The 23,801-nt window shown below is 45.9% G+C and overlaps 1 protein-coding gene across 2 annotated transcripts; it reads left to right on the plus strand.

The window, feature by feature from the left end:
- The first annotated feature begins 10,245 nt into the window (after window positions 1-10,245).
- Window positions 10,246-13,408, plus strand: LOC123097423 (uncharacterized). Of its 2 annotated transcripts, XM_044519136.1 has the most exons (3): window positions 10,246-10,414; window positions 11,775-11,867; window positions 12,606-13,408. In XM_044519136.1, the coding sequence occupies exons 1-3, from the start codon at window positions 10,316-10,318 to the stop codon at window positions 12,951-12,953; spliced, it is 540 nt and encodes a 179-aa protein (XP_044375071.1). In that variant the 5' UTR covers window positions 10,246-10,315; the 3' UTR covers window positions 12,954-13,408. The 2 variants fall into 2 exon arrangements, with proteins under 2 accessions (XP_044375071.1, XP_044375072.1); XM_044519137.1 differs by lacking the exon at window positions 11,775-11,867 and having other exon boundaries at window positions 10,273-10,414.
- The last annotated feature ends 10,393 nt before the right edge of the window (window positions 13,409-23,801 follow it).

The following is a 23,801-nucleotide window of genomic DNA, read 5'->3' on the forward strand; positions in this document are numbered from 1 at the left end:
AGCCAGGAAATTCTGGACTCGGTTCCTAACTAAAAAGAACCAAATTCTCGACTGTCCGGATGCTGAGGCCTTAGTGGCATTTAGGCATAACATCCGTGACGTGTGGCTCGCCTGACACCTCGGCCAAGGAAAGCCGAAGTCCATGGCAGCCCTCGCGACACTCATGACCCGCTTTTCTGCGGGCGAGGACAGCTGGCTGGCTTGCAGCAACAACACATCAAGAAATCTTGGATTTTCAGATGCCAAAGATAGCAACGGCAGGCCACGGCGCAACAGACACAAGCGCCGCAACAACGGCGACAACCCCGAAGACACGACAGTTAATGCCGGATTCAGTGGCTCTAAATCCGGTCAGCAGAAAAAGCCGTTCAAAAGAAGCAATCCGGGCCCGTCCAGCTTGGACCGCATACTCGATCGCTCGTGTCAAATTCACGACACCCCCGATAAACCAGCCAACCACACCAATAGAGAATGCTGGGTGTTCAAACAGGCCGGCAAGTTGAATACCGAAAACAAGGAAAAGGGGCTGCATAGCGACGACAAGGAGGAGTCCCGGCTGCCGAACACATGAGGACAGAAGAAATTTCCTCCCCAAGTGAAAACGGTAAACATGATATACGCAACCCATATTCCCAAGCGGGAATGGAAGCGTGCACTGAGGGACGTCTATGCGATGGAGCCAGTCGCCCCAAAGTTCAACCCATGGTCTTCTTGTCCGATCACCTTCGATCGCAGGGACCACCCCACCAGTATCCGTCATGGCGGTTCTGCCGCGTTGGTCCTTGACCCCATCATTGACGGATTTCACCTCACTCGAGTCATTATGGACGGTAGCAGCAGCCTATACCTGCTCTATCAGGAGACAGTGTGCAAAATGGGTATAGACCCCTCGAGGATCAAACCCACCAAAACCACCTTTAAAGGTGTCATCCCAGGTGTAGAGGCCTGTTGCACGGGCTCAATCACACTAGAAGTGGTCTTTGGATCTCCGGACAACTTCCGAAGCGAGGAGTTAATCTTCGATATCGTCCCCTTCCGCAGTGGCTATCACGCACTGCTCGGGCAAACCGCATTTGCCAGATTCAATGCGGTACCACATTATGCATACCTCAAGCTCAAAATGCCAGGACCTCGCGGGGTTATAACAGTTAATGGAAACACAGAATGCTCGCTCTGCACGGAGGAGCACACTGCGGCCCTCGCAGTAGAAGCGCAAAGCAGCCTTATGAGGCAAACCGCCAATTCGGTGAAAAAGACCCCGGACACCTTCAAGCGAGTCCGGAGTACCCTGCAAGAGGATCGCCAGGCACGTTTAGAGCTCGCCTAGCAATTCGGCCTCCATCCTAGTCCCAGTCAAGCGGCGAAATTTGCGCCGCGCGTACATAATTACGCACTCAAGATACCATGGGCATAGGCGGAGGCACGTCCATGGCACGACCCATAATGCAGCTCAACCGCCTCAGGACCCGTATACCTTTAACATTTTCTTCCTTTCAGGCCCCTATTATCTGAAGGCCCTCTCCGATCGTCTGATTATCGCATCCATCACGGGAAGGAAACACCAAGGAAGCAAGAAGCTTTGACGTACAAGGGAATCCCCAGGTGGTCTCTGGTAACGATCGATATACCTATTTTGCATACCCACACGCAGCTTGCCCTTGGATAGGACATGTCAAATAGTCCTATTTTTTACTTATTGCACTACATGTATGCATACGCTTTGACGTATCATTTAAATAACAATGTACAACATTAGCTCATTATTGCACTCCTTTATCTTTTTTTCCTGTCTGCTTATTTACAACAAATTGCACCCGTACATTCTGATACGTCCAGTGCACCAGGGGCTTCAGTGCACCCCATAACACGGCAAGAAAAGTCCGAACACTTTCGACAGTGCGGCACCCCGAACTTATTACCTTATATGCATCAGCTCCGAATCATGTCTTGGGTCAATAGTTGGGTTTGCCCGGCTCCCATGTTTTGGTACCTTACGTTCCGCTATCTCGGCTAAGGTAGCAATGGGAGAACTACTGCGATTGTGTCCCGGTTCTTCCGGACGAACACCTCAGTAGAGAAAGCCGAAAACTGACTGTCATGATGAGGCGAGAGTTGGTCGCTGTTCGAGAGGTCTCAAATCCTTAAAGATTTTTTCCGCTTCGGGCGAGGAGTCGGCCTTGTCCGATTTAGGCGTACATAGCGCCCCAAGTTCGGCCTTCCGAATACTAGGGGCTTCGCCAAAATTTAAAATTGTATACTTCTATGGCTAAGTGAGAGTGATAAAGCTTTATAGTCCGATTGCCTAGTTCGTTGTGCTGAACACCTCCTTCGAAGGACCCAAAACTGGGATAAAGAGTGATCAGGTTTATCCCGAACACCTCAGTACTAGTTACATGGGGGCAGAAGCCGACGACTGGCCAACTCTCAAATTTTATAAACGGCCGCACAGAAGGTAATATTTGAAATTAACAAGCGTTACATAGCGCACATGAACTCTTTTCATATTACAGGATCACATGAGTACATTCATTCAAATATTACACCCTTAGCACATTCCTCTGCCACAAGGCGAGCACCCTTCAGGACACTGTCATAATACTTTTCGGGGTGGCGATGCTCCTTGCCCTCCGGCGGCCCCTCCTTCACCAGCTTTTCGGCATCCATCTTCGCCCAGTGCACTTTCGCCCGGGCAAAAGCCCTGCGCGCACCCTCAATGCAGAAGGACCGCTTTATGACTTCAAACCATGGGCAGGCGTTCACAAGCCTTACCAGGCTGAAATAGCTGCCAGGCAGGGGCTTGCCAGGCCACATCCGGACTATAAGACCCTTCATGGCCAGTTCGGCCGCCTTGTGAAGCTCGACCAGTTGCTTCAACTGGTCGCTCAAGAGCATCGGATGTTCGGTCCCTGTATACTGAGACCAGAACAACTTCTCCGTCGAGCTCCCTTCCTCGGCCCGTAGAACTCCGCGGCATTCGACACACTGCTGGGTAGATCTGCGAACGCTCCTGGAGAGCTCCGAATTCGGGTAAGTAAAAGGAAAGTTTCCTTCACGTGCTTGCTTTGCATAATGAATGCCTTATCCGCCACTATCTTCTTGACCGCCTCAATTTCTTGGAGGGACTTTTGGGCTTCGGCCTTGGCATTTTGTGCGTTCTCGAGGGCCTTCGCAAGCTCAGACCCTTGTGTCTTAGAGTCACGCTCCAAGGACTCGTACTTCTTGACAAACTCCTGGAGCTCTTGCTGAACCTCGCCGACTCGGGCCTCTTGCTTCTCGCACTCGGCGTGCTCCTTGGCCGCTTTACCTTGGGCCTCGAACAGCGCCTTCTTTAGGGCCGCGACTTCGGTCGTGGCCCCTAGCAAAATTCATGACGATCCTATGATCTAACAAACCACCTTCCTTTTTCTTTATCAATAAATAGACGGGGTATCACTTACCTTTGTTCTCTTCGAGCTGCCTCTTGGTGAGGCCGAGCTCTTCCTCGGACCGCTCAAGGTCCCGCTTCAGTGCGGAGACCTCCGCCGTGCGAACGGCAGCGGCCAGCAGCGAAGCCTGCTTATTCACATAGACATATTCTGATTAGACTCCTGAGATTATTATTTGATCCTCTGTTCGGCCTTTCTTTGCGAACACCAAAAAGAGCATCAGGGGCTACTGTCTATGCTGTAACATTTTCTCATAATTTGATTACTCACCTGAAAGCCTGTTTGGAGGCTGGCACAGGCTTCAGTAAGTCCGCTTTTGGCGGACCGAACCTTCTTGACCACCGCACTCATGATAGTGTGGTGCTCTTCGTCAATGGAATCGCCGCGAAGCGCTTCCAGCAAATTATCCGACGCCTCTGGATGGACAGAGGCCATCGGCACAGATGGCTTGCCCCCCTTGGCGAGGGATCGCCTGACAGAATCCGGAACCACTGGAGGTTCCGGCACAGTATCCGGCTGGGGGCTAAACTTGTTGCCCCTGGCATTAGAGCCCGTGGGAGTCTTGCCCCCCATGCGCCCAGCGCCTGGAATGTCGTCTTGGGGCGCCTCCGGAACTATCTCCCCTTGGTTCAGTGCCCTTTGAGACAACACTTCGACGTCGTCCATAGGGCGGGGGGAGGAGGCGGTCGAGAGTGAATCGCTGTTCATCTCCGACTGGCCCAAAGACTCATCCGAAGAGGATACATCGATGTGGGCTTTCGATGGACTGCATGATCATGTTTGGCATGATAAGAAGCAATAAAATAAAATATACCGAGAACTATTATGGTATCCGGATACTTACGACTTCGCCAGGGGCTTGTCCCTGGGTAACCACTCCTCGTCGCTAAAGGCGGCCAATGTGGAGCAGTTCGGAAGGAGAGTCCTTCCCTTCTTGGACCCTTCGGCCTCCCGAGATGGTGCGGCCTTCCTTTTCTTGTCTCCCCCGGCTGGGGGGAGGAGAACTTTCCTCTTCCTCCTCCTCGTTTTCATGGGAGGAGGGCGCCTCTGTGTTATCGGACGATGAGTCCGATACAACCTTGCGCCGGAGACCTTTCCTGGTCCCCGCGGCCTTCTTCTCCGGCGCCTCATAGGGCGCCGGAACGAGCATCTCCATTAAGAGAGACCTTGCTGGATCTTTGGGTAGTGGGGCCGGACAATCGATCCGCTCCGCCGTGGCGACCCAGTCCTGTTAAATGGCATGGAGGCATAGATACCCCACATGATTATACTTGGGAAAGAAACATCTTATGAGATATAAGGAGCTTACCGGATTGGCAGGGCGCTTTGCGCTGAGTCCGCGATCCTCGGTAAGGGGAGGAGGTACCTCGACGGACTTGAATAGCACCTTCCAGATGTCCTGGTGCGTTGTGTCGAAGAGCTCTCGCGGCGTCTGGTGCTTATGCGGGTCGAACTCCCACATATTGAATGCCCGTCTTTGACACGGGAGGATCCGGCGGAAGAGCATGACCTGGACCACGTTGACAAGCTTGATTTTCTTGCCTATCATGTTTTTAACACAGTTCTGGAGTCTGGTCAGCTCCACCGATGAACCCCAGGATAGGCCCTTCTCTTTCCAAGAGGTGAGCCGCATGGGGATGCCGGATCAAAATTCGGGGGCCGCCACCCAGTTGGTGTCGCGCGGCTCGGTGATGTAGAACCACCCCGATTGCCAGCCCTTCACGGTCTCCACATAGGAGCCTTCGAGCCAGGTGACGTTGGGCATTTTGCCCACCATGGCGCCTCTGCACTCCGCTTGCTGGCCGACCACCACCTTCGGTTTAATGTTGAAGGTCTTCAGCCACAGGCCGAAGTGGGGCTTGATGCGGAGGAAGGCCTCGCACACGACGATAAATGCCGAGATGTTGAGGATGAAATTAGGGGCCAGATCATGGAAGTCCAGCCCGTAGTAGAACATGAGCCCGCGGACGAATGGGTGGAGGGGAAATCCCAGCCCGCGGACGAAGTGGGTAAGGAATACAACCCTTTCGTGGGGTTCTGGACTTGAGATGATCTGCCCCGCGTCTGGGAGCCGGTGCGCGATGTCTCCGGCCAGGTATTCGGCTTCCCGGAGCTTCGTAATGTTCTCCTCCGTAACGGAGGAGACCATCCACTTGTCTCCTGCTCCGGACATGTCTGGAGTGGTTTTGCAGAGAAAATGCAAACTTGGGCGCTGGAGCTCGAGTGCGCGAGAATGGAAGGCGTGGGTGAAGAAGAGGAGTCCTTGTCCCTTTATAAGGGCAGAAGAAACTGTGCGCCTCCCCACCTGCCTGGTAAACTCGCTTATTCCCCAACCGTCGTGATTGATGGCGCGGCTGGGTTACCCACACCCGTATTGATGAGAATCCCGTGATAAGGGAACACGATCTCTGCTTCGACAAGACGTGCCAAGAAAACCGCCTCGCAATATGTGCAGTAGCTAGTTGAGAAAAACGGTTCGAATAATGAACGGCCCATGGCGTGATGTCACGTTATGAAATTTGTCAGTAGATTAGATTTGTGGGATATTGTACTCTCTATGGTGGTATGTGGAATTTGTTTTGCAGAGCCGGACATGATCCTTGTGTTCAAAATCTTCTATGGAGTATTCGGAGGAGGAACCCGCCTTGCAATGCCGAAGACGATCTGCGCACCGGACTCATCGTCATCGAAGCCTGGTTCAGGGGCTACTGAGGGAGTCCTGGATTAGGGGGTCCTCGGACAGCCGGACTATATACTTTGGCCGGACTGTTGGACTATGAAGATACAAGATAGAAGACTTCGCCCCGTGTCCGGATGGGACTCTCCTTTGCGTGGAAGGCAAGCTTGGCAATTCGGATATGTAGATCTCCTCCCTTGTAACCGACTATGTGTAACCCTAGCCCCCTCCGGTGTCGATATAAACCGGAGGGTTTAGTCCGTAGGACAAGAACAATCATAATCATAGGCTAGCTTCTAGGGTTTAGCCTCTACGATCTCGTCGTAGATCAACTCTTGTAATACTCATATCATCAAGATCAATCAAGCAGGAAGTAGGGTATTACCTCCATTGAGAGGGCCCGAACCTGGGTAAACATTGTGTCCCCCGCCTCCTGTTACCATCCGCCTTAGACGCACAGTTCCGAACCCCCTACCCGAGATCCGCTGGTTTTGACATCGACAAGCACCTCACAGCCGGCCATGTCGCTGTTGTGGCTACGGCCGTGCAAGCACACACCAAGCTCACCACTGCACTTAGTGCACCCCCAGGAGCCTAACGCACCCACCAACTCCTCCTTCCTTGCACCGTAGCGCCGAACCCGAGCTCGCCCAAACTCCGACCGGCGCCACGAGCTCGACTCTGGCGAGCTCGGTCCACCCCAGCTCCTCCCGCTTGCCCTACCAGATGCGCGCGGACCCCAGCTACGCGTAGGACCAAACCGTGGTCGATTTGGTCGACCGTGGGGAAATCCCGAGCCCTCCGCTATCTCGGGCTTCACCGGCGACGAGCCGTGGGCCAAGTCCGGCGGGTTTGACCCCGCTGACCAGGGGTTTGACCGCCCGTGTGTCACTGAAGCGTGGGCCACCCCCAACTGACACTTTTAGTTAGTATTAGTTTAACACTAATTAACTTAGGTTAGTTAGTTAGTCACTGACGTGTGGACCCCACACATCAAGTTTCACTTGGACTGCCCCCTATTGACTCACTGACGTCATGATGACACAGTAAAGCCTTCCTGGAATTAAAATAAATCAAAAAAGGTTTAGAAATTCCAGAAAATCTTATAAACTTCAAAAATTCATAGAAATTAATTTGTAACTCCAAATGCAAAGATCTATATATGAAAAATGATTAGAAAAATCCAATCTATCCTTCTGTACTTGTTTCATGCGTATTTAAACAACTTAACCTTGCTGTTTAGATCAAAACATGATAATGCACTATTTGAACTCATGACTTGAGTTTGAAGATAAACCTTTGGTTCAAAACAACTCAAACCCCTCTGTTTGTAGTTGCATTAGACCAACCACAACATATTGCCATGTCATGATCATGCATCGTATTGTTGCATTGCATTGATTGTGTTCCTTCTTTGTTGTCGGTATTTGTCCCCTCTCAGTAGACGTGGTTCTGACGATGAGATCGATGACACCGATGAAGAACTATACTATCTTCAGAAGTGCCAGGCAAGCAAAAACCCTTGTTCATTCTGATACAATCCCACTATCTCGCTCATGCTCTCTTTTATTGCATTAGGACAACAACGATTCATCTGTTACATGCTGCGGTAGTTGAACCCCTTTCCTCTGCATGACCTGTCATTGCCACAGTAGATAGATGAAACCCACTAGCACGAGTAGGAGTTGTTTGAGCCCTGATGTGCCTACTCATTCATGCTTGTTTGTCAAGCCTGCTACTGCTTAGAGTTGAGTCAGGTTTGATTCATCGGGGATGAATTGGAAAGGTGATGAACATGTCCTACTGTGTGTGAGCTAAGTGTGTGAACACCATTTGGTAAAGGTAGCGGTGAGAGGCCATGTAGGAGTACATGGTGGGTTGTCTCATTGAAACCGTCCTCAGGAACTGAGTTCTGTGGTTGTGATCCATGAGCAGCTACTACCACACATTGGGATCCTTAATTGACTCTCTCGAGTTATTAACCGCCCTTGTCCTCTGTCCAGGAGTTGCAAGTAGCTTCTGGTGTTTGTAGTATGTTGGAGGCCGTGTGCATCGCTGACCCGAGGGGTGGGCTGTGATGCGGTAGGCACGTGTCCCGGTGTACCGAGTCACCCGTTTGGTGACCCGGGTACCCTGCACACATCGTTCGGGGCCGTACGTGGAAACCTCGGCCGGACTCCCTGCGGATGGAACCTGAATAGGCGATAAACCTGGACTAGGGACTTGTGTGGTTAGTTAGGTCGTGGTCGACACCCTCGCTAGGCTTTCGCTTGAAGGTTGCCGAGGACATGTGATGTAAACGGCAATAAGTGGTGAGAGAGTGTGTGAATAAGTACACCCCTGCAGGGTTAACATCATCTATTCGAATAGCCGCGTCCGTGGTAAAGGACTTCTGGGTTGCCTGTACAGTTCATAGACAAGTGAACGTGGATACTCTAAAATGCGCAAGATAAGCGTGAGTGATATGGATGGAGTTCTCGTAGGGAGACGAGAGCGGATCCATAGTGGTGTATTGATATGGTGAATATGTGGACTCGTGTGCGCCACCTCAAAGAGTTACTTCCAGTCATAGTTTAGGATAGCCACTGAGTCAAAGCTGGCTTGCTGTAGTTAAAATCCACCACCCCTTTGTTTATACTGATGCATATGTAGTTAGTTCTTATGTATGTCTTGCTGGGTACATTTGTACTCTCATTTGCTTAATTTATGTTTTTGAAGAGAGACTTAAGTCTCTCTAGTAGTTCCGCGTGGACTTCGATGTTTAGCTTGTTACCTCAGCTACGATCTTGTGCCCTCGGCACGGTCTTGTAGATAGTCAGGCTTCTCAGCCTTTTCATTTGTAGCGGTCTGTACTCAGACAAGTTAAGCTTCCGCATGTGCTTGTTGCTTGTATGACTTGAATGCTGGGTCATCAGACCCATGTTTGTAATATCTGGCTCTTCGGAGCCTAATGAATAAATACTTTGTGTTGTAGAGTTTTGTTGTGATGCCATGTTGTATTTGCACATATCGAGCATATTGTGTGTATGATTTGAAATGTTTGGTATGTGTGGGATCCGACAACCTAGTTGTTTATCCTTGGTAGCCTCTCTTACCGGGAAATGTCTCTTAGTGCTTCCACTGAGCCATGGTAGCTTGCTACTGCTCCGGAACACCTAGGCTGGCCGGCATGTGTCCTTGTTTGTTCCCGTGTCTGTCCCTTCGGGGAAATGTCACGTGGTGACTACCGGAGTCCTGTTAGTCTGCTACAGCCCGGATTCACTCGCTGATGACCGACACGTTCGTTGCTGGGTCATGTATGCCTGTCCCTGTAAGTTAGTGCCACTTTGGGTTTACGACTAGTCATGTCGGCCCGGGTTCTTTGTCATATGAATGCTAGCGAGACTATCATATATGTGACCCAAAAGGTGCATACGGTCCCGGGCCAGGTAAGGTGGCACCTGTGGGAATACCGTTCGTGAGGCCGCAAAGTGATATAATGTGTTACATGCTAGATCGGTGTGACTTAGGATCGGGGTCCTGACATTGAGAGTGTGATCGATGTCCCAGACTACATAACCATCTACATAACTTCACGTGGATGCCGATCGGACTATACACATACTGGGCATCACTATATGGCGTTGTATATGCGGCGTGCAAAGATAACAATTGAGCCTCCGTACATGCTACAGAACTAAGGTATAACACTCGTGTATCTAAACTCCTATACACATGCCAACATTTTTATTATGTTGTGACAATCAACATCGTTTCTCCAATCCTTACAGAAACATGGCTAGTCCATTGTAGTTCTCGAGTATACTAATACAAGTAATGCAAAGCAAGAAATTGCGATCTTGAGCTCGCTCTAATAGATGGGCTGCTGTAGCATGGCTTTATTATGGCATTGTTGTATTATTATTTTCAATATATAATTCTTATTTCAGACCCTAAATTGTAACATGTACACTTGATCTGAAGAATTGGATTGCCTACTTTTTTTCAACTAAACATTCCTTCCAATTCCGAATTGGTGTGTTTATTTGTATACCGTTTTTTTAGAGCTGCCAACTGTTATAAGCAGGCTTAAGTGTTATTGGTCTGTATGGGCCCAGAAGCAATAGCCCAGCAGCCAGGCCCATAGGTTTGCCATATAGTCCTGAGAAGCCAGACAAATGAAACCCTAGATCGACATAGTACTCCCATACGTTCAGCAACTCCCTCCCTGTCAATGGCGTCACTGCCAGGAGCATGCTCAGATCTATTTGCCGTTCCCCTCCTTCGCATTTCAGCACCTATTGATCCGGAGCAGCTCCCAGGAGAATCACAGGTGAGTACGGCTTCCACTTGATAATTAGGTTAGAGATCTGTGTCTTTCTTTCTAACTAGAGCTAGAGCCGTACTTTTACAGCAGCTAGCAATAGACGCAGAAGAGATACGTGCCGTATTTTCTCCAGCCGAAGAACATTCCGTCCATGACTAGCATAAAGAACAGCCCGATGAGGTTACTTTCTCTCCCCAACAAACCAGATGTTTAGATTGATTTCTTTGCCAATTCTTGTTATGCCTATAACTTCTGTCATGCCCACACGCCACTGCTCATATTGTTTGACTTCTGGTCCCAGCTCTTAGTATATTCTGCTGTTGATCGACAACATTCTCTGTGGTTGATGATATGCTGCAATTAGGTTCAACCTAGGCATTATAAAATACAGAACGACAGGCGCAAATTATATGTACAAGTGCAGAATTCCTAAGAAATCTCTTTTATAACCAAACTAAACAATTAATTAATAACTGGAAAAATGTGTTCTCACCATCAAACCTGGCCAACGGGCCGATTTTATCGGGCCGGCACGATAGCCCGCGTGCCTGGCCTGTCATGGGCCAGCACGGCACGTGGCTTAGTTGGCCGTGCCTGGCACGTGGCCCGGCTAGGGCCGTGCCTGGGCTGCCATGCCAGGCACGTGTGCCAGCCCGGCACGGCACGGCTAACTTTTTCTTAGCAAAATCTACTACTCCCTCCGTCTCACAATATAAAAACATTTTTGACACTAATGTAGTGTTAAAAACGTTCTTATATTTTGGGACAGAGGGAGTACTAATCTAATCTACTACGTACGTCTACGTACAAGGGACAGAGAGCCAACAAGGCAGAAGGACCAGAAAAAGTGCGTGCCCGCGATTCCTGCAATCGATGTGAGTCGCACGACTTGACGAGCGCACTGGCGCACTGTGGCGCTGCGCATGGCCACGGACGGCCGTCCATTGTTCGACTTTTTTATTCCAGCCAACGAGGTAGCTAGCCAGAGCCAACGAGGGAACGATCGATGTTCTTTTTCTATAGAAAAAACAGCCAACGATCGATACTGTGCCTCGACGTGCCTACTCGGGCCAGCTGTGCCGGCGTGCTAAACGGGCCGCCGTGCCAGCTCGTGTAGAGAGGGGGCTGTGCTTGGGCCAGAGAGGCCAGCATGCGTGCCGGCCCGGCCCGGCACTATTACTTAGCGTGCCTGGATGGGCCGTGTCGTGCCTAGCCCGTTTAACCCAGGTCGGGTCGTGCCGGGCCGGCCCGGCCCATTTGGCCAGGTATGCTCACCATTATAGTATTCCTCTCCTTAGCTTTCTATGTGCTTTTCTTAAATGTCAACAGCCTGGATAACCTACTAATTAATATCTGCACACTGCAGGATGAGGTGGCAAGCATGGAAGTAACCCACAGCCACTTTTCTTCATATGCGGCATGGTACAAACAATATGAGAATTCACGGCACGGTTCTGAGGTTAGTAATTACAATTAAAAACAGCCAGTCCTAGTTACAGAGACAACCTAATATTAGTATTGGCCTATATATTATCACGACATTCAACTAACTCCATTTACAATTTATTTTAGCCATTTTATTCCTTTGGACCTCAAAATAGTAACTCACATCTTCCCTACGTTGCATAGATTTTTTAGTGCTATCATATCATGTAACTGATCTCTCGTTACTCTCAGAACCTTGATAGAACTCCTGAAAATGAAGCTAAAGCTATGTACAGCCAAAATGTGTAGGTTCTGTTGTTGTTAAGAGGCTGTTTGGATTGCTGTCGATACATGCCTAGCCAATTTTTTGGCGTTGACTGAGCGCATGGCAGCTGCTTGGATTGCAACCAATTATTTGGCACGCCCGTGGTAGATCAACCCTTCCAATTCAGTCCGCGTGTAATTTTCCGCCAACGACTGGCAAGGTGTGGGCGTGCGAAGGCCTCGCCAACTTTTTCACACGCCCATGTGTTGGTAGGGCAACCTCTGCCAAGAACCAAACAGGCCCTAAACCTATTGCGAGTCAGGCTACCTTACATTGTTTCCAATATATCAGCGTTTAATCTGTAGAAAGAGATGGTGTTTGCGCTGGTTGTGATTTTTTGATTTTCATTGCTGGAGAGAACCATTTATCTTATTTCGCAAATTTATACTGCCTCTGTATTATTGTCATGCTACCCTTCTAAACAATGACATCTATTTAAAACCACAGGCAGTACCAGCGATTGTCAAAATACCTTACAGGATGGTGTTGGATGTTCTTTTAGAGACTCTGGGCCTTCCAGAAGTTGAGTACCGAACCAGAGTATATGATGGCAGCAGGGTGTGTGTGACTGTATTGTTCTATAGAACCACATCATATGTTGGGAATGATATTCCTGGGGTACAATTTGTTGATCAATCAATGCCAGAAGACAGTGCTGCTATGGAAGCAATTGGATACATTAAATGCACAGTGAAGACAGAGATAACAGACTATAACTACAGCACCATGAAGAAACTCGAGGAGGAAAATCGGTCTCTAAAACATGAGCTTTATATATCTAGGTACAACAAGTAGAAGATGAAGACAAAGATCAGATCCATCAAGAACAAGCTAATGATTGTTACATATGAGAAGAAGCAAAACGCTATGGGCTGGTTCGTCTTAACAAGGTACATGCATGGATTATATGATCATATATTCAACGTGGCGGCATTGAATATGTCATATGGGAATGGACCCGTAGATAAGATTATCAGTGACCCTCTTATCAACGTAGAGAAGGTGGCGCAGAGACTCAAATGTTGGGTGATCAAGTCAGAAAAGAAGCTAAGAGCCATCAGGATGGGTTTTTAGAACCTGGGCCTTTCAATCTATATTGTATTCTGCCCCTTTTGCTTGTCGTAGCTGCAGAAGCAGATGCAATTGTATAATTAGCTTTCTCTTTAAACCAAGACTTGCGAAGCTATGTGTGTAACAAGTAATGGTACTTATGTTATAAGTATTTATTACATATGCAATTCATGTTTCTATGGGCACGTGCTCTACGTCTACTGTTTAATATATTCCTATATGAACGATGTAGCCACAATCATTCATGTAAATAACTCATTATCCCCAGTTTATGGAAAAGAGCTGATGTTGTGAAGCTAATTTACTAAAAAAATGATGCAATTAATACATGGTTTTTTCCCATTTGTTACATGCTGTTTGTCCAAAAGTAAAACAATTAATACATGTTTTTATTTCCGAAGCACACATGGGATCAAGGGGCCACTACGCCATTTGGCGCAACGGGTCAACTCGTATTCATAATACTCAATCCACACAAAGAACTATAAAGAGACCCCGAAGTTTCCGTCGGAGAAAAACGTGCATCAACCCCTATGCATAGATTACCCCAATATCACCATGGGAATCCGCGAGTTGAATGCCACAGCATATAGCAAGTGAATCAATAAAATACCCCAATTGTCACCTCAAGTATTCATACTGCAAGACGTATATCATGTGTTCCCATCTCTGAATATTCAATCCGACAAGACAAAACTTCAGAGGGTAAAGATTCAATTCATCATAACAAAGTATAGAGGGTAGAAGCATCATATGATCCGACTATATTAACAAAGCCCATGATATAGATCACGAGAGAGAGAGAGAGATAAAACACATAGCTACTGGTACAAAGCCTCAGCCCGGAGGGTGGACTACTCCCTCCTCATCGTGGTGGCCGCCGGGGTGATGAAGATGCCCACCGGAGATGATTCCCCCCTCCGGTAGGGTGCCGGAATGCGTCCAGATTGGTTTTCGGTGGCTACGGAGCCCTGCGGCGGCGGAACTTCTGATCTAGGTTAACCCCGATGGGTTTCGGAATATTTGGGAATTTAGAGTGCAAAGAAGGGGTGCAGGAGGCAACCGAGGTGGGCACAACCCACCTGGGCGCGCCAGGGGGGCCTAACGCGCCCTGGTGGGTTGTGCCCCCCACGGGGCACCCCTGTAACACCACGGATGTAACTTTCCATATTTGTAACTCCAACTCTTGCCATTTTCGGCTATGTGTTATGATATTCCCTCCGTGGTCGGGTTTTGTTTTTCGTTTTGCATTTTGTTCATGTCATGCATCTCATATCATGTCATCATGCGCATCTCATTTGCATACGTGTTCGTCTCATGCGTCCGAGCATTTTCCTCGTTGTCCGTTTTGCAATCCGGCACTCCCACATGCACCGGCGCACCCCTCTTGTTTCTTTTCATGAGCGGGTGTTAAATGTTCTCGGAATGGACCGAGGTTTGCCAAGTGGCCTTGGTATACCACCGGTAGACCACCTGTCAAGTTTCGTTCCATTTGGAGGTCGTTTGATACTCCAACGGTTAACCGGGTAACCGCAAAGGGCTTTTGTGTGTTGTAGCAAAACCCCCCTCCAAACATCCCATTAACCCCTCTAAGTCCCCTCCATGCTCTCGGTCGTTCGATCACGATTGTGTGGGCAAAAACGGTGCTCCATTTGGACTCTCCTAGCTCCTTCTATCTATATAAACACCTCCCCCTCCGAAATCCCGGGTCCAAACCTAGTCTCCGCTCCCTCCGCGCGCCGGACACGTCCGCCCGGTGCCGGACGAATCCCGCCGCCGCACCTGACCAACCGGGAGCCGCCACGTGGCCGCGCCGCCGCCCGCCGACCGCAGGCCCGCCGAGGCCCGGATCGGGCCCCCTCGAGCCCGGCCTCCGCCCGACGCCGCCGCTCCGTCCTCCTCCTCCAGCCGCCGCCCCCGCCGCCCGGTCGCTGGCCTCGCCGCCCCGTCGTCGCCTCCAGCGAACGCCGGCGCCGCCCGCGGCCGCCCGCGCCCGAGCGCGCCCGGCGCCCGACGCCCGCCGCTCCGGTGCCCCTCTCCGGCCTCCTCCGCCGTGCCCCGCGTCTTCCCCGAGCTCCTCTCCCTCCTCTCCCTCCTCTCCAACTCCGGCCGCCGCCGTCTCCTCCGTCTTCGGCGAGTAGCCGCGCGCCCGAGCCGCACCAGATCGAGATCTGGATCGGGCTAGGTTGACTTTCCCCTCTCTCCGATTTTCTCTTAAGTCCCGATATATTTGCAATAAGTGGCAATGTTCATCGCATCATAAATCCGTGCATACTGCTCCGTTTCGTGCGTGTAATATATCGAAATGTTCATTACGAGATGCTCTTCATTTTTTTATTGTGCCATGCTCGTTTGAGTCCATATTGATGCCCAAATCTCTGATGCAAGAGTGCTATGTGATGTTTACTGCTGTTATTTATCAGAACTTGGTGATTTGTTATTTTTGTTGCAATTGATGTATGCATCTTATGAGCATGAGCTCTACAGGTGTTTTGATATATGCCATGCCATCTTTAAAGAGGTGTATGCCATGTATTTTTGTGATCTATGTGGTGACTAGCACGAGCATGCAAACTAGGCTTCCTGATGTTTCTGTTTTCAGGGACTTAGAATTTTGCTAAGTCTGTGACTGCTGTTATTTTGTTGCCATGTATCCATGTGGCTACAGAGAGATCCATGTTTCTTTTGGGCATGTTCACTAAGGATGTCTTGTATATATAGTTGTGCTCTATCCATCCATGCCCCTGTTTGCAATTATGGAGTGCCATAGCATGTCTTAATCTTGCTCTACTACTGCTCCGTTTCATGCGCACGATACAACGAAATGTTCATCACGAGATGCTCTTCATTTTGTTCCATTGTGCCATGCTCGTTTGAGTCCATCTTGATGCCCAAATCTCTGGTGCAAGAGTGCTATATGATGTTTACTGCTGTTAGTTATCAGAACTTGATGTTTTGTTATTTTTGTTGCATTTGATGTGTGCATCTTATGGGCATGAGCTCTACAGGTGTTTTGATCTATGGCATGCCATCTTTACAGAGGTGTATGCCATGTATTTTTGTGATCTATGTGGTGACTATCACAAGCATGCAAACTAGGCTTCGTGATGTTTCTGTTTTCAGGGACATGTTTTTGCCAAGTCTTTTACCTGCTGTTATTTTGTTGCCATGTATCCATCTGGCTTTAGTGAGATCCATGCTTATTTTGAGTATGTACAGTAAGCATGTTTTGTAGATATAGTTGTGTTCTATCCATCCAAGCCCCTGTTTGCAATTATGGAGTGACCTAGCATGTCTCAATCTTGCTCTACTTTTGCTATAAAATGTTCCTGGCAGAATGTTAACATGACATTCAATTTTGCCAAGGTTGTTGTAGTTGATCCATACATGCTATGAAGTTGCTCTTGCCATGGTTAGCTTCATAAACATTCCATATTGCTGTAGGTATGCTTGTTTTGTCATGCATTGCTTTGTGATGAGTGAATCGAGCTCACAAAGATGCCTTCATAATTCTGTTAACGCCATGTTCTGTTTTCTGCTAAGTCTGAAACCTGTAAACGAAACTTGCTATGTTTACATGGGTGCCATCATATCTTCTGATCTTTTTGGCTCATGGTCAGTAAGGGACTTTTGTTATTTGCATTTAGTAGATTCATTCCATTCCTTTTTTTGCTATGTTAAGTTCCTGTAGCATGTGTTGTTCTTGCTCTGAACATTGCTACCTGATGCTGTTTCAGCCATGTCCAGTAATTTCACCAAGTCTGTGAAACTGATATCTTTTGCACTTTTGCCATGCTTGTTTGAACCTGTTATTGTATGATCTAGCTGTAGATCATTGTTCATCTTTTGTCAAGCATCTCCTGTAGATTACTGACATATGCTTTGTTGCTATGTTGGGGTGCTGCAGCATAGTTACTTGATGTATTCTAAGTGCTATCATGCTGTTAATTGCAGAATCGTGTCATTCTTGTTTTGCTTGCCATTTGCAAACCGTGCATCCGTTTCCGGTGATCTTTATATCGATTTCGACCAAACTCATCTCATCGTTCCAATAGCATACTTGGTTTGCCAAGTTACTGCCTTGTTCATCCTTTTTTCTTCCGGAGCACGCATATGCATCGCATATCATATCTCGCATATCATGCATGTTTTGCATCATGTTGCTTGTGCATTTCCCGTGATTGATTGTGGTTCCATTGCTTGTATTCTTGCTGTGGGTAGAGCCGGGAGACGAGTTCATGAACGAGGAACCTGTTGAGTATGCTTACGAGGATTAAGCTTTCGACAACTCTGAGAACCTTGCAGGCAAGATGACCATACCCTCGAAATCACTTCTATCTTTGCTTTGCTAGTTGTTCGTTCTATTGCCATGCTACGCTACCTACCACTTGCTATATCATGCCTCCCATATTGCCATGTCAAGCCTTTAACCATCCTTTCCTAGCAAACCGTTGTTTGGCTAAGTTACCACCTTTGCTCAGCCCTTCTTATAGCGTCGCTAGATGCAGGTGAAGTTGAAGTTGGTTCCATGTTGGAACATGGATATTTTTTTTGGAATACCACAATATCTCTTATTTAATTAATGCATCTATATATTTGGTAAAGGGTGGAAGGCTCGGCCTTATGCCTGGTGTTTTGTTCCACTCTTGCCGCCCTAGTTTCCGTCATACCGGTATTATGTTCCTTGAGTTTGCGTTCCTTATGCGGTTGGGTGATTTATGGGACCCCCTTGACAGTTCACCTTGAATAAAACTCCTCCAGCAAGGCCCAACTTTGGTTTTACCATTTGCCACCTAAGCCTTTTTCCCTCGGGTTTTCACGAGCCCGAGGGTCATCTTTATTTAAACCCCCGGGCTAGTGCTCCTCTGAGTATTGGTCCAACCTGTCAGTCACCGGTGGCCACCAGGGGCAACTCTGGGCTCGCCTATCGGAAGCTTGGACAATCCGGTGTGCCCTGAGAACGAGATATGTGCAGCTCCTATCAGGATTTGTCGGCACATTCGGGCGGCTTTGCTGGTCTTGTTTTACCATTGTCGAAATGTCTTGTAAACCGGGATTCCGAGACTGATCGGGTCTTCCCGGGAGAAGGTTTATCCTTCGTTGACCGTGAGAGCTTATAATGGGCTAAGTTGGGACACCCCTGCAGGGTATTATCTTTCAAAAGCCGTGCCCGCGGTTATGCGGCAGATGGGAATTTGTTAATGTCCAGTTGTAGAGAACTTGTCACTTGACTTAATTAAAATACATCAACCGTGTGTGTAGCCGTGATGGTCTCTTCTCGGCGGAGTCCGGGAAGTGAACACGGTTGGAGTTATGCATGAACGTAAGTAGTTTCAGGATCACTTCTTGATCATTTCTAGCTTCGCGACCGTTGCGTTGCTTCTCTTCTCGCTCTCATTTGCGTATGTTAGCCACCATATATGCTTAGTGCTTGCTGCAGCTCCACCTCATTACACCATCATGTCCTATAAGCTTAAATAGTCTTGATCTCGTGGGTGTGAGATTGCTGAGTCCTCGTGACTCACAGATTCTACCAAAACAGTTGCAGGTGCCGACGAGACCAGTGTAGATGACGCAACCGAGCTCAAGTGGGAGTTCGACGAGGAACGTGGTCGTTACTATGTTTCTTTTCCTGATGATCAGTAGTGGAGCCCAGTTGGGATGATCGGGGATCTAGCATTTGGGGTTATCTTATTTTCATTTGGATTTGACCGTAGTTGGTCTATGTGTGGATTTTGGATGATGTATGAATTTATTACGTATTGTGTGAAGTGGCGATTATAAGCCAACTCTCGTTATCCCATTCTTGTTCATTACATGGGATTGTGTGAAGATGACCCTTCTTGCGACAAAACCACAATGCGGTTATGCCTCTAAGTCATGCCTCGACACGTGGGAGATATAGCCGCATCGTGGGCGTTACAACCCCCGAGGTGCAACTCTGGCCCAATGGATGTCTTCTAGCCCATACAAAATCCCCGTAGAGTTTTGTTGCGTTTGGACTCTGTTTGGTATTGATTTCCTGCGATGTAAAAAACAAGCAAAAAACAGTAACTGGCACTGGGCATTGGGTCAAAAGGTCAGTCCCAAAAAATGATATAAAGTTGCTATAAAATGATTGTAAAACATCCAAGAATGATAATAAAACAACATGAAAACTTCATAAATTATAGATACGTTGGAGATGTATCAACATCCCCAAGCTTAATTCCTACTCGTCCTCGAGTAGGTAAATGATAAAAGAATTAATTTATGAAGGTGAATGCTAGCAAAGTGCACAAGTTTGATCAATGATAATTTCAATCACTTTTTCTAGCATCATAAAAGCAATTCTTTCTGATAAAACTTCTCATGTTATAGTGGCAACCAGTTCACATGTTAAGGTTGAAACAATGAACTCTCTTGAAACTCAACAACCTATGTTCTGAATCACCAAGCAGTTGCAATTCAACTTATTCAACAGAGTTTAAGTAAGAGCTCCACATACTTAACCATCAAATAGTCATCTATGATTGCTAACACTCACCACGTACACATGAGCAAAACGTTTCAATCGGACACATAGAAAGATAGGGGCTTATTGTTTTGCCTCCCAACGTATTTACCTCAAGGGTGATGTCAACAATAATAACTCATGCTACCCATATTCAACCGGACATATGTGCCTAGATCTTTTCTCACCACATGATGTTTGCCAAAAGAGAAAAATAAAAAGGAATAGAGAGAATAACTTTGACTCTTTGCATAAAAATAAATACTAATTTTTTTTAAAGATATGCCCTTCGCAGAGGGAAGCAGAGGTTACCATGCGCTTATTTGTTTGTATGCTCAATCGCTTAGTGCAAAAAATGTCACGTTATATTGCCCCTTATGATAGCAACCTTTATTATGCAGTCCGTCGCTTTTATTGCTTTGCCATCATAAGTTCATATAACACTCAATTTTATCTTACACTAAATGATCTAACACTTTTAGAAGCAATTTTTATTGCCTTATTGCACCGATGACAACTTACTTGAAGGATCTAGATCAATACTTAGGTAGGTATGGTGGACTCTTGGGGATAAGATTTGGGTTTAAGCGTGGATGCACAAGTAGTATCTCTACTTGGTGCGGAATTTTTGGCTAGCAAAGATGGGGGGCAAGAACCACATGTTGATGGATCTATGACAATATGACTTCTATGTGAATATGAACAAACATAAATCATTACGTTGTCTTCCTTGTCCAACGTCAACAATTTTGGCATATAATATTTTGATGGGGGCTCACAATCACAGAAGATTTCCATGATAGTGTATTTGCATGTGAAAGTACTCTTCCTTATACTAATTATTCGTGAATTGCTTGTATGACCAAAATTGTGATTGTCAAGGCTCAAAAGGTTTCATTTTCTAAACCCAATGTGAAGCTGCCACTTGGCATGATATGACTTCAACTTCATGACATTCAATTTATTCAAAAATTTACTCATAGGATATAAGTGAAGCACAAGATATTTATTAAAACAGCAAGCAAAAAAAAACAAATTGACCTTTCAAGGATATCACAACTCATGTGAAGAAGCAAAAACTTAGGATCAAGCGATACTAACCGATAATTGTTGAAGAAGAAAGGTGGGATGCCTACCGGGGCATCCCCAAGCTTAGATGCTTGGTAATTCTTGAAATATTATCTTGGGATGCCTTGGGCATCCCGAAGCATGAGCTTTTGTGTCTCCTAAATTCCTTTTATATCACGGTTTTCATAAATCTCAAAAGCTTCATCCACACAAAACTCAACAAGAACTCGTGAGATAAGTTAGTATAAACTAATGCAAAAACCTTATCAATATCTACTGTAGAAAATCACTAAAATTATTATTCAACATAGCGTACTAAATGCCTCTGCATATTTAATACTCCTATCCTCAAATAGAATCATTAAACAAGCAAACATATGCAAACAATGCAAACATAACAGCAATCTGCCAAAACAGTACAGTGTGTAAAGTATGCAAGAGTATCAATACTTCCCTAACTCCAAACATTATGAAATTCTACCACACTGTAGAAAATTTATAAGAGCTTAGTATAAAAAAAATTCAACATTTTATCACATTCTGACTTTCCACGGGAATTTTTGCAACAACGGTAAACTTTCTGTTTTCAAACAGCAACATGTAGACTTGTAAAATAAGTATAGTACAGGCTATCCTTGACATTTTTATTGAAATGAAAGATGCAAAACATTATTATAAATAACAGCAAGCAAATCCTGACAAAATAAATTGACGCTCCAAGTAAAACTCATATCATGTGACGAACGAAAACATAGCTCCAAGTGAAGTTACCGATAATGTTGGAGACGAAAGAGGGGATGCCTTCTAGGGCATCCCCAACCTTAGTGGCTTGGATATTCCTTGAATATTACCTTGGGGTGCCTTGTGCATCCACAATATTAGGTTCTTGTCACTCCTTATTGTCCTCACATCAATATCTCACCCAAAACTTGAAAACTTCAATCACACGGAACATTGTGAGATAGGTTAGTATGATAAAGAGCAAACCATTTCACTTTTGGTACTGTCAAAGACAAGATCAATAATTGTTTCCACAAAATGCCTACTGTAGCATATCATCTCCACAATTTATATTGAGCAATGTAAGCCATAGAAACTAGAAAGCAAGCAAACTATGCATTGAAAACTCAATCTGTCAAAAACAGAACGGTCTGTAATGATCTGGATAACTACCATACTTATGCTACTTTAAAAATTATGAAAAAATTATGAACACGTGAGAAATTTGTATGTTAAACTTCTTCGAAAAGAATCAACTCAAAAGCACTCTTCTGTTAAAAACGGGGCTTATTTTCGTGAGGGCAAAAGTTTCTGTTTTTCAGCAGGGTGAAATGAACTATCACCCAACATGATCCGAAAGGCTCTACTTGGCACTTTATTGAAACAAAAGCAATAAAACATGATTACTACAATATCTTAATCATGTGAACATGCAGAAACACTATGTAAAAGTGTTGGGTTGTCTCCCAACAAGCGCTTTTCTTTAATGCCTTTTAAGCTAGGCATGATGATTTCAATGATGCTCGCATAAAAGATAAGAATTGAAACATAAAGAGAAAATCATGAAGCATATGACTAGCACATTTAGGTCTAACCCACTTCCTATGCATAGGGATTTTCTGAGCAAACAACTTATGGGAGCAAGAATCAACTAGCATAGGAAGGCAAAACAAGTGCAACTTCAAAACAATCAACACATAGAGAAGAAACTTGATACTATTGAGGTTTGTAAGAGCATAAGTTCCTCTCTCATAATAATTTTCAGAGGCATCATGAATGGATTCAAAAATATAACTATCACATACAGCACTGTTTTCATGATGCACAAGCATAGAAGATTTATCACTCTTTAAGGCATACATGTCATCATAATAATCATCATAGATAGCAACTTCATTGTCATAATCAATTGAAACCTCTTCCAAAATAGTGGATGTATCACTAAATAAAGTCATGACCTCTCCAAATCCACTTTCATTAGTATTGTAATAAGATTCAACACCCTCCAAAATAGTGGGATCACTACTACCTAGAGTTGACACTCTTCCAAACCCACTTTCATCAATGTAATCATCATAAATAGTAGGCATGCTATCATCATAATAAATTTTCTTATCGAAAGTAGAAGGAATCAATGGATCATATTCATTAAGCAAAGCATCCCCAAGATTAGGACAAGCATTATATCCAGCAAATAAATCTTCAACCATATCATACTTATTGAATATAACATCCCCAAGCTTGTGGTTTTGCATATCATAAGCATAATCACTCTCATCATTAATAGTATGAACATCACCAACGGTATAACAATTGCTATCATCATAATTTCCAAAGTTGGTGTCAAAAAGATTTCCAATATCATAAGAAGTATCATTATCTTCCCAATCATAAAAATCACAACAAGCAATAGGCATAACAAAATCATCATCAAGTGTATCATCTTCCACAATTATTTTTGTTTCGTTTTCATGAGGCACAACAATAATAGGAGCAAAATTATTTGGGAGAGATACCTTTTTACCTCTATTCTTTCTTCTTTTCTTCTTCTTCACCACATCACGTGTGGGTTTAATTAATCTTTTCAAGCTTATTCTTGATGAGATTGGTTGGATAGCAAGCTCCTCCTCGTTACCCGATTCATCATAATAAACACTATGAGGGTTTTGGGAAATATTTTCCTTTATTTAGTACTCTCTTCATATTCTATTTGTTCCCTTGACTTTAGATAGTTGGCAATATAAGGATTCTCAATGCAATTCATCGCACAAAACATATAAATTTCCTCTAGAACAAAATCAAGAAATCTCTCGAGATTAAATTTTGGAATACCCTTGGTTATACGTTTAATTTCTTCATACCCCAAAAGAAGACTAAGCTCTTTGTGATGCTCAAGGGTAATCAAGTTATCACAATTTTTGGACACGATTTGATCATGAAAGAATTTGCATTGGAGATTTAAATGACCATGTTCATTGTAAAGTTCACAAGGATGGCGGAAAAAATTACAT

This window comes from Triticum aestivum, chromosome 4D (genome assembly GCF_018294505.1).
Source record: "Triticum aestivum cultivar Chinese Spring chromosome 4D, IWGSC CS RefSeq v2.1, whole genome shotgun sequence".
In the NCBI taxonomy this organism is placed as follows: Eukaryota; Viridiplantae; Streptophyta; class Magnoliopsida; order Poales; family Poaceae; genus Triticum; species Triticum aestivum.

Bases quoted from the DNA above. Each gene is read 5' to 3' on its own strand.
- LOC123097423 (XM_044519136.1), top strand. From the start codon at position 10,316: ATGGCGTCACTGCCAGGAGCATGCTCAGATCTATTTGCCGTTCCCCTC. The intron at 10,415-11,774 runs GTGAGTACGGCT...TGCACACTGCAG, and splicing joins AGCTCCCAGGAGAATCACAG to GATGAGGTGGCAAGCATGGA. The intron at 11,868-12,605 runs GTTAGTAATTAC...TTAAAACCACAG, and splicing joins ATTCACGGCACGGTTCTGAG to GCAGTACCAGCGATTGTCAA.